This window comes from Thalia democratica, chromosome 4, assembly GCF_965202585.1.
Source record: "Thalia democratica chromosome 4, ktThaDemo2.hap1.1, whole genome shotgun sequence".
Classification (NCBI taxonomy): domain Eukaryota; kingdom Metazoa; phylum Chordata; class Thaliacea; order Salpida; family Salpidae; genus Thalia; species Thalia democratica.
This window is the reverse complement of record NC_139168.1, coordinates 82,302,626-82,313,740: the sequence shown is the minus strand read 5'-3', so window position 1 is coordinate 82,313,740 and position 11,115 is coordinate 82,302,626. Positions and strand designations below refer to the sequence as shown.

General features: G+C 25.5%; 1 protein-coding gene across 1 annotated transcript; it reads right to left on the bottom strand.

The window, feature by feature from the left end:
• Positions 1-483: 483 nt before the first annotated feature.
• Positions 484-2,126, bottom strand: LOC145833690 (uncharacterized). The gene is made up of 4 exons (XM_082940837.1): positions 1,868-2,126; positions 1,335-1,566; positions 933-1,007; positions 484-748 (listed from the first exon to the last, which is right to left on the bottom strand). The coding sequence occupies exons 1-4, from the start codon at positions 2,124-2,126 to the stop codon at positions 484-486; spliced, it is 831 nt and encodes a 276-aa protein (XP_082796963.1).
• Positions 2,127-11,115: the final 8,989 nt, after the last annotated feature.

Sequence of the window (11,115 nt, the reverse complement as noted above, 5' to 3'; positions counted from 1 at the left end):
TGTTAAAATATTTAATAGACTCTAACTAAAACTAAGTACAAGTTCCAGCTTTTAATAAATATTTTTGTTTTAGTCAGATTTCTTAAAATTAAAAGGTAAGTAAACTAGGTAAATTTATTTAAAAAGATGGCACGATACCACTTAATCTATAACTTTGTTAAATTTAAAGATAATGAAGTTAACTGTAAATTTGTAATGACTTTAAATGAAACAGTTCTAGACTTTCTACAAGTTGATAAATTTTTAAGTTGTCTATTTTTCATAAAGTATCATTTAAAATCCTTAAAATAAAAAAAAAAGTTATTTGTCATTTTAGTCATGTATGTTCAATATGTTTATCTAAACAAACAATTTTTAATAAAGTTTCTTTTAAAGCATCTTAAACAACTAAATGAACAAACTTTACTGTTTTTTATGTTTATTTTTTAATGTTTTTGACGACGTTAAAATTATAGTTTTAAAATTAATTTAAAATTGCTTTTGTCAGTGCAGAGCTACTGGCGGCTGATAGTGTAAGCTCCATAGTTTTCCTAAGTACTCTTGATAGTTTGGTAGAATGCTGCCTACTTGAAAAAAGAGTCTCAACGTCATTTCTGCGTCTCTACCGGCATTGTGGGCCTGGTTTGCAGGCAATCCGAAACTTTTTACGATTCTCGACAGCCCCCATCTGCTGAAATGTCGAAATGAAGGTACGTGCGTCACAATGTACTTCAGGTCGACATTTGTTTTAAAATGTTGGCTCACTAATCTGTTGAAAATATCTCATATAAAAAGTTGTCTAAACTGTAACATTATGCATTATTAAGATATATTAAAAATGGTTGTATTCGGTCAAGTAAAATTATTGCATTGAAATTGATGCGTATTAGGGTTAATATCTGCTTTTGTTATTATCTTAATACAAAATATCATAGTATAATGATTAAACAAACCTCTTAAATCCAGTGAGCTCTTTCGGCAGATTTGTCTTTCTGTAATGTTTTATGATGTATGCCAGGTCTTTACATCTGAAACAGACAATAGTATTAATTTACGTTTGCTCGATTCAAATTTTACTATATTTATTACATATTAATTAACATGGTAAAATAATTTGTACTCGTATCTATATTTACATCGTTTTGTTGATTTTTTTATGATGAGTAGATTTTTATTAAATGTAAGAATAGCATTATATAAACCCCTTCATTTTTGGAATTAAAATAGTTTGTGTTAGCTAACACCTATACTTTTAAAAGATATTGTATAACAAAACATAACGAAAAGTCGTAATTGAAAATTTGCAAGTTAAAAACCTTAATTTTATTATTTTACAAAATAAACTAAAGTCTTACCCTTGAAAAGTAACCCAAGTGATGCCTTGATCCCAGAAAAGTCCTTTAAGACCTTTTACCACGTCTATCTGTTTGCAACCGTACTTTCTGTGTCTATCAAAATCTGTGCCATGTTCTTTTAAGTATATTACAGAAGCTGGATTTGCTAGTTCTGTCTTTTCATCGAAATTCATATTGAAAGTAAAGGTGTGGTCTATAGGCTGTTGTCCATCGTATGAACAAAAAGACAAACCTAAATTTGATATACCCCATTATAGTATTTTATAGGTGTACAAAATTAATTAATATTAAAAATGAAGAGGCCTATATAGTGTTGTAGAAGATGAAAATACTAAATTTTAGTATATTTATGGTTGGAATATACTTTGTTTAAATACTATTATATGAATAAAGAAGCAATTAAATCTTTGTGAAAACTGTTTCACCTAACATTTTCTGCACGATAATAATTTTTAGCTATGCATTAAAAATTATAACTTTAAAATTTGCACTAAAAACAAAAAAAAAATTCGAAATATAACTATCTCACGAACCTAATGAAATCATTTTTGTGCAGTCTACGTTTTTCTTTAGTACTTCGTAAGCCTTATTTGTTTTTGTCTCATTACGCCAGTAATCATTACTTCCGTGTGGATCTCCAGGGAATTCGGTATCAATCGCAACTACTTTGTGGGTTCTTGAAATTTCACATACTCTTTTAAGCATTTGTTTCATGTTGTATTGCCAAACTTCAGTATAGCCGCCAGTATTAATAACATTGTTGTTTGCTTTGTTATAACTCATTTTATCCATTTTTAGATGCACTCTGTAACAAATATACTGTTATTTTTAGTAAACTTTTGTCATTAAAGGTGTTTAAAGCCTATAGGACTAAAATAACTTTAGTAAAATAAATTAAAATGTTAACCTATTTATCTTATAAACACTAAAACACTTGTACAAATAAAATTTGTACACCTAAACTCAATCAACAAAATTTTCGTTATTGGTTGAAATATAAGATAATTAAATGTTTAATATGTAATAACTTTTGAGTAATGATTGAAAACGAAATATTTTACTTTTTTTTTATCATTTATGAACTATATGCAATGAAATTCTAAACAACAAACAATTGTAAGGTTGTAGTATCCTTTACACCCACATTACAAACACTAATTTATACTTAATTTGATCAAACTAATACTGATATTAATAAATACTTAGAGCTGATATATATAAAATTGGCTTCATAATTAATGAACACATTGTATTGAAGAATCGCTGTAAAGACATAAAAAATTAAAAAACCATGAGAAACAAAAAAATTATGCTTTAAAAATTATTTAGAATGTTTTTAAAACCATTAAATAAAAATTAAATTTAAAATAATTTTGCTTTTCTAAATTTAAAATTTAAATTAAATTTAAGTGCTATAAACTAAACTACAAAAATACTTATAAGACGAAAACATTCTTAAATAAAAGCTTTATACAAACTAATCAAACAGTATAAATGTCTATTTTGGATTAACATGTTTACTGCAGCTAGCTGTGACTAAAATGAATCACCTCTCTAACTGATGTGTGTTTATATATGGCAGTAGTATAGAAAAGCAAACTTGCATCAGTAAAACACGTGACCTTGCTTTCTCTTAAACGCTTGGATGAACTAAAACTTTAACTTATAAATATTTACTTAATTTAAACAGTTAACAAATGAAGTTTAATATCCTGCTTTAATGCCACTTCATAAAGTCGACTATGTATCCTAATTTTTATGCGCTTTTAATATTTTTCAGTAATTTTATTACTTTACACACAATCTTCGTGTATTAATAAAAAATGAATTTATTTTGTACATAGACGATTCTATAAGAGATGGACACAAACCCTTATTAAATCTTTTAGTTTTAAGTCACCACTAGTCTTTCTAAAAATTTAAAATTAATTTATATAAATAAAATTTAATGTGTCTGTTTTTTTTTTGATTTACACTAATTTTCAAAAGCTTTTAAAAAAGATATTTACAAAAAGGTAATATTTATTTAACATATTTAAAATATTTCTCGCACAAACTAAACCTTAATTACTTGTTTTTAACTAATACTTTACCATTTCCCTTAATATTGGTTAAAATTAAATATCTTTAAAAAATTTAAAACGAACAAACTGCGCTAAAAAAACAAAACTAAACTTAAATCTAAGTCAAAAAAGAAATACCCTTTAGTTATACTTTTGATTTAGGCTTATTAATATTTGATATAGTGTGAGATACAGATGTGAGTAAAGTTATAGTGACATAATTGAATGAGAGAGTGAGAAAAAGAGAACAAAGTTGATTTAAAAAGAAACTTAGAGTCACGGCTATTCAAATTATGCATTTATGTAAAAATTAAGTGTTTTTAATGACTTTTTAATCTCTAAAATATTTATGTTGCTAAACAAAATTAGTACAAGAATTTGAGTTTAAAAACACTTTTTTGAAATACTTATTGAGAAACTTTATATTTTAACACACAAAAAGTTTTAACGTTTAATATTTATTAAAATAAACAAACACTAAAGCTAAACGACTAAAATTATTTGTTATATGGTAATTTTTAAGTTTTAATTCTACTTACTTTAAATTATGATATAAAAAAAAACTTCTCGTTTTAGTTTTATTCACACTCATTGAGAGTATTATTTTAAATAGTTTTTATAGCTTTAGTTTTAAACAAATAAGCTTAGAGTCTTTGGTTATGAAAGATAAAATAATAACTAATTTTATTTCTTAAAAGGAAAGAACTGTTTATAAATAATTTAAAGTTTAGTTCTTGTTCATAAGAAACTGTAGCAAAAGTTATATAAGATCTTGTTTCCCACAGTTATCAAAACCTATAGATACATGAATTACTTAGAAGTTTTAGTTTTATTCATTTTTTTTGAAAATAATATTAGAAGTGTTTAAAGTTTTAGTTTGAATCACTTAAACGAAATATTCATTTATAACAACAAAAAATTATACTTTACAAATCTACTCTGTATACTTTACTAAGCAATTTTTTTGAGGTTTTAAAATATTTTAATTTACCGCAAAATACGCAATGCATGGAATTGCCTTTTGAAGTTAATAACAAAATGTTCTAAGTGTTTAAAAGAAAATTAGTTTAAGTTTTAGACGAATGTGTTTAGAGTAGTTAAAGAAATAGTTATAATTTTTAGGCAGAAAAAATTGTAAATAGTTTTGCAGCAGTGGTCTTCAAGCTTATCAAAACCTGTGTACACTAAACTGCAAAAAATAAAATCGGTGCACCCTAAGATCTTATTTTGAAAGTGCCTCTAGTGGTGAGATTACGTAAATATTTGTATTAATGTATCTATATTAAAGCGAAACTCTGATTACACGACAATTCAAATTCTTTAGAAAATTATTAAGAGACTATAACATAAAAAGTAAGTTACTTTAAAAAAAAAGACTAAAATAGAAAATATAAATGATTATAATAGAACATCTAAATTATATGATTAACAAATACTTTTAATTTGTTTTAGTAAAAAACAGATAACCGTAAAACATTTAAGTAGTTAAAAATAAAATAAGTATGCTGTAGCCAAATTCAGTTTAAAGTTATTTACATAAACCTTTAAAAATTTTTTTGTTATTGCTTTCAAATATAATCAATTTTATAATATTTTTTCAAAGTTTCAAAAATCTTAACTTTAATAACATTTTTAGTACTGTAAGCTTTACTTTATTTAGTTTTTGTTTTTTTTTTAAATATTACCTGAGTTTTTCAATAAAAACCTTGTAAAAACTCAAAGTGGTTTTATTCAGTCTGAGCTACCAAAACTTTTAAACAAAAATGATAGTTTTATCATTATAATACATATTGTGCACAGTTTAAAGAAATTGTAGGTGGCATTTTTGTTTTTAAAATAAAGCACTGTAATGTAAAAAACAATGCTTAGTCTAAAAATTAAGGTTTACATAAACATTAAATATAATATCAAAATAAATTCAGCCATCAAAAGGTATGAGCTTTACAAATATCTAACATAAGGGAAAATAAGCATAAATTTTAGGCGGGCTTATACTATTAAATTGTTTATTGTGCAATGTTGGATTCAGGCATCAAATCTGAGCCACTTAAACAGGACACACAAAAAGAGAAAACGAAAATAAACTTATATTCAAAACTTTAAGATAAATTATATATATATATATATAAACATAACTTAGATGAAAACACAAAGTTAAACACAATATGATATACAAATGAACTAAATTAAAAATCCAATTCGAAAAATTCAAACTTATATATTACTTAGTACACACAATAAAGAAGTTTATCTGAAATCATCGCTTATAGTACAAAATTCATAATTACAAAATAAATAAATAAACTTAAAGTTTGTAGGGGGAGGCGTAGGGAAACGAATATTTTTTCTTTTGTTTATAGTGGAAAATTAGTGAATGGTATTTATTGTATTTAAATCAAATCTTTTTAGCTTTTAACGAAATTGTTCTACCCTCTCACAAGATACTTTATCCTGAGGTAGTCTGTTCCACATAGCTTTTGCTCTGTGAAAAAATGCGCCTTGCCACTGACTGTTTTGAAAACCATGTTTACATTTTATTTTCAAATTAATTCCTCTTAGTTGATATTTATTTTTAGAAAAATTAAAAAACTTGTTAAAACAACTTTTATATTTGCCATTGATAACTTTGTAAAGTGTTAATAAATCAAATTCCCATCTTCTATATTCCAGTGATTTCAAGCCAACTTTAATCATTATATCATTTTATGATGTGTAAGATATGTTGCAACAACTACTAATATGACGGGTAAAACTCTTTCGCACAGATTCAATTTTATTAATATCCTTTTTTAAATGGGGTGACCAAATTTGGGTACTAAACTCAAGAGTATGTTTTTAAGAGTTTTGTCAGAATTGAAGCAGAATTAGTTTTATAACTTTTTAATATTTGATAACATGTAGTTTTTGCAATCTTGTATAAATAGTTGATATGTTTATTCCATTTTAAATCTTTGGAAATATAAATTCCCAAATCTTTAAAAACTTTAATTTCTGGTAACTTAATGTTATTGATTAAGAGGTCAGTTGGAGAAGATTTTTTTTTTGTTAATGGTTAGAATTATACATTTGCTAGGATTTAAGTATAGTTTTCTTATTTTTAACCATATGTAAATATTGTCTAAAGATAGTTGTAATGAAGTATTTGACTGACTAAAGATTTTGGCATCATCTGCAAACAAGCTTAACTCAATTTTAATATCAATGTTTTAACAAATATCATTAATATAAATTAAAAAGAGAAGGGGACCAACTACACCACCTTGTGGTATTCCACTGTAGATTGTTAAAGAGTCAGAAAGCGTATTATTGATGAGTACTCTTTGTGATCTATTATTTAAAAAGTTATCAAACCAATCAATTAAGCTTTCATGTAGCCCATACTGATTTAAAATGTTTAATAATCTTTTGTGTGATACCGAATCAAAGGCTTTTTGAATATCCGTATAAACTACTCAAGTAAATTCATTTTTGAGATAGGGAACTAACCAAGAATGTAAGCATGTTAACAGTTGAATGGTTAATGAGCGGTTTTGGACAAAACCAAACTGTTTGTTAGTTAATAATATGTTATCAAAGAGGTGATTGAGAACTTTTACAGATACAATATGTTCATAAATTCTTGAGAAGCCACTTGTTAGAGATATTGGTCTGTAATTTAACGCATCGTGTACATTACCTTTCTCTTGCACAGGAATAATAAAAGATGTTTTCCATTGTTTAGAAACATCAGATAGTTCTAGAGAGCAATTAAATATTAATGATAGTGAAAAAATAATTGATTGGATAACATGCTTGATATAATAGGGTGGAATGTTTTCTGGCGTTCTTATGATTTTATCTTTTAAGTGGTAAATTGAACTTATAATGTCTTCATAGGTTATGAAAAACTTTTGAATTTTACTACAATTCGTTTGGGGTAGCTTAAAAAACTGGTAACTCTCGTCTTTTTTTTAAATTTTTTGAAAATTTATGTTAAAAAGTGTGGCTATCTCAAAATCTGAGGTTACTGTTTTGTTTTTATCATTATCATATAAGAGATGCATGGAATTATTTAACTTAAGTTTAGATTTTACGTAGCTATAAAACTTTTGTAAATTTGGGTTTTTGCAGAATTTGTTTTAATATTCAAAGTTGTATTTTTTAACAGCTAATTGATATTTTTTAGACTTGTTTTTGTATTTTATCAAAAGTGATTTATTTGTCTTACTTTTTTTGTAAAGATTCGCTTTTTCTTTTAATAACTTTTTAATATGAGATGGATATGTTTTACTTTTGTCATATTTAGAATAAATTGGAACAAAACGTTTGATTGAGATTTGGATTAAGCTAATGAATTGATCGTAGAAATGCTGGAGATTTTCTGAACTTTTAAATAAAGAGGTCCAATTACTTTTTGACAGGAAATCATTGATGCTTTCGAAATCTGATTGTTTATAGTCATATGAGACTTTTTAGCAATAGGTACTATTTTATTTACAATTTAAATTTTTAGTGAAAGCCAGTTATGGTCACAAGTGTTTGTTAATGGGAAATTAGTTGATTGTGATATGATTCTATCTAGACCAAAATGATTGCAAATTATGAGATCGAGAATGTTACCATTCTTATGGGTTGGATTTTCAATTACTTGGGTTAAAAAATTTTCTGTACAAAAATTAAGAAAACACTTATGGGGTTTATTGAAATCCGTGCTAGGAATTCTCCAATCTATGTTTGGCGTATTAAAATCACCAAGAACTTAAAAAGAACACTCTTTTGGAAAAACCATTTTAATCATTTTGAACAGTCAGTGCGCATCTCGCAGACAGTGGAGGAAGGTAGACACAACAAAATCTTAATTTTATCTTTTTTTAAATTACATTTACACATAGGTATTCAAAATTGATTTTGCTAGTAGAGATAGAATCGTTTTTAACTTTAATAACTTTAAGCGAATTTTTGAAAAGGATAGCAACACCTCCACCCCTACTAGACCTATCATTTCGGTAAATGTTAAAGTTAAAAGGACACACTGTGGCATCGTTGACCTTATTAGTCAACCATGTTTCAGTCAAAAAAAATAAATCAATGTTATTCAAATTTATATAGTTCTCTAAAATATAAAATTTATTTAAAACAGATCTTATATTAGTGTAACAAACTTTTAAATAGTTGTTGTTACAATCTATATAGGAAAACTTGTTAGTGTTAAAATTAATCCTATCACTTAATAAATTTATACCCGTTGACTCACGATTTCCTCCACTAATCCCAGATGTCCTGGGATCGGTAACGATAGGGCTGTCTTGTTAGTTTAACTATCTTGTTGTTCCTTATAACATACTTTAAGTTCAATTTTTTCTCATCAGCGATGGCTTGCTTTATTTTAACTTCTTTTCTCAATGTTCTGAAAGCTTCAATTTCCATGAAAGTTCTGTCAGGGTTGATATAGATTTTTGATTCAATTTCATCATTAAACATTTTCAAATCTCTCAGTCTTAACAGTCTGTGTTTGGATGCTAAATTGTTTAATTTGACTATAATTGGTCTGATTTTGATATCTGCAATTTTACCAACTCGATAAAGTGACTTAAACTCTTCTTTTCTCATTTTATTTTCTCCTAATACTTGTTGAATAATTTTATATCATTTTTGCAATTTTCTAGTGCACTATTAGTTGGATTTTTACTTTCTGGAATGTTAAATATTATTACATTTAAAGCCTTTTTTTCTTTCAGTTTTTCTTCATTTTCAGCCTCTATTTTTTCTGCTACTCAATTTAATTTGGTACTAATGTTTGTGATAATTTTCTGCATAGCATGAGCATATTTGGAGAATTTAGTTTCAAACTTGTTAAATTTAGAAGAAAAATCAGACTTAAATTCTGATAAACTTTATTGTAATTCTGAAATTTATTTTCTATATTGTCTATTCTCTTACTGCTGAATTCATCTTTTTGAATCTGATCAATGTTATTTTCAATGATTTTAGTTTTTTCATTATAATCTTCCTTCAATTAAAGCATCTTAGCTTGAAAACAACTAAATTCATTGCCTTCTTATTTCCAATGGAAATCAGTTTTTCTTTGAGCTATTTTCCAACTTTAGAGGACTCAACCAATGCTTTGATTTCAGCTTCAACAGACATTTACTTTTTTATATTACAAAAGTTTTCTTATTCAATATATTTTAAATTAATTTTATTAAATTATATTATAATTATAATTTATATTTAAATATTATTAAATTATTATTAAATAAAATTAATATATACAAAAATAATATAAATATAAATATAATGTAAAATATAATATAAATTAAATTAAATTTAATTATTAAAATTAAATATTAATAATATAATGACCGTGCATTAACTTGATTATATTTTTATTTGTGAAATAAACAAAAAATAAAGATTTTGGATGAAAGTTTATTTCACATTTGAATCATTTCTCTAGAAAACCTTGTGTTGTAAGCACATCTAGTATCGAAAATTTTTTTTTGTTTTCAATTTTTCTTGTTTTTTTTTTTACAATGCATAAATTGTAAAAAAAAAAAAGTTATTATGTATTAAAAATAAATATTATTGAACTAGTACATGTTGCAAGCTTTAGATGATATAAGATCAACTTCTTTAAACAAATGATTTTGTCTGTTGAACATATGTGTTTTATCAACATCTTTTGACAAATAACTTTTTACTTTGTTTGTAGAAATTTTAATCAGTTACTTGTTGTGTTCTTCTTATTATAACTGAAACTATAAAGGTATAAACTTTTTTATAAGTTTTGAGTTATGACTTCCTAGTATTAATATTTCTCTTCAAAGTTATGAAACAATAGTGTTAAAAAACAGTAAAAAAAAATTCACATTTTCATGCAATCACAATTTGACACTTGTGCTATCTCTTAGTCAATTAAATCTCTTGTCGACAATCTCTTAGTCGTTATGTTGAATTAAACAGTCTTCATATAAACTTGTACTAGACAGGACTAAACTGTATCTAACTGGTGTACGACTCGATAACCAAAAGGTTTATAAAAACAATTATTTTATGCTCCTAATTTTCTCATTCGAAAAAAAGAACATTATTGGGCTTAAACGTAAGACATTATTCCAGCTAAATAAAGGAAACTACTAAATAATAAAACTTTTTTTACTACACTATTTTTTTACTACATTATTTGGAAATTAAATTAAGTTTCTTTCTCAATCTATTTAGTTATGACAAAGTTAACATAAATTAAATGCAAAAGTTTATTCAAATGTTTATTTAAATATGTTATCCGATCCGCACTGATTCTATTTCTGATACTCTCCTACCTTCATCGTTCTAGAAATGTTCCGTCTCGAACTAGTTACTCTGGGAAAACTCGCTCTACTGATGATGTCAGCTGTGATGTTATTCTGTTTGAAAATATATTTAGTTTGTATTAAGCACAATAAATCGAATCAAATTTATTAATAGCACTTCAGTTAATTCACATTTTTTTAATCCAGCAGTTTATTACTTACTACTTAAACATTACGTTTACCTACAAATCATTTAAGCATATATCAGGGTTGTAAAAGGTTTTTTTCGAATTTTTTCAGGTTTTGAAATAACAAGTTTTTACCACCTTTAGTATGAAATAAATTTTAAGGTAAGGAATGTGTTATATTTTATAAAAATAACGAAGCGATACTGTAAATGATGTCAAATAAATTTTATTGTATACCATAGACTTTAAGTATCTTATC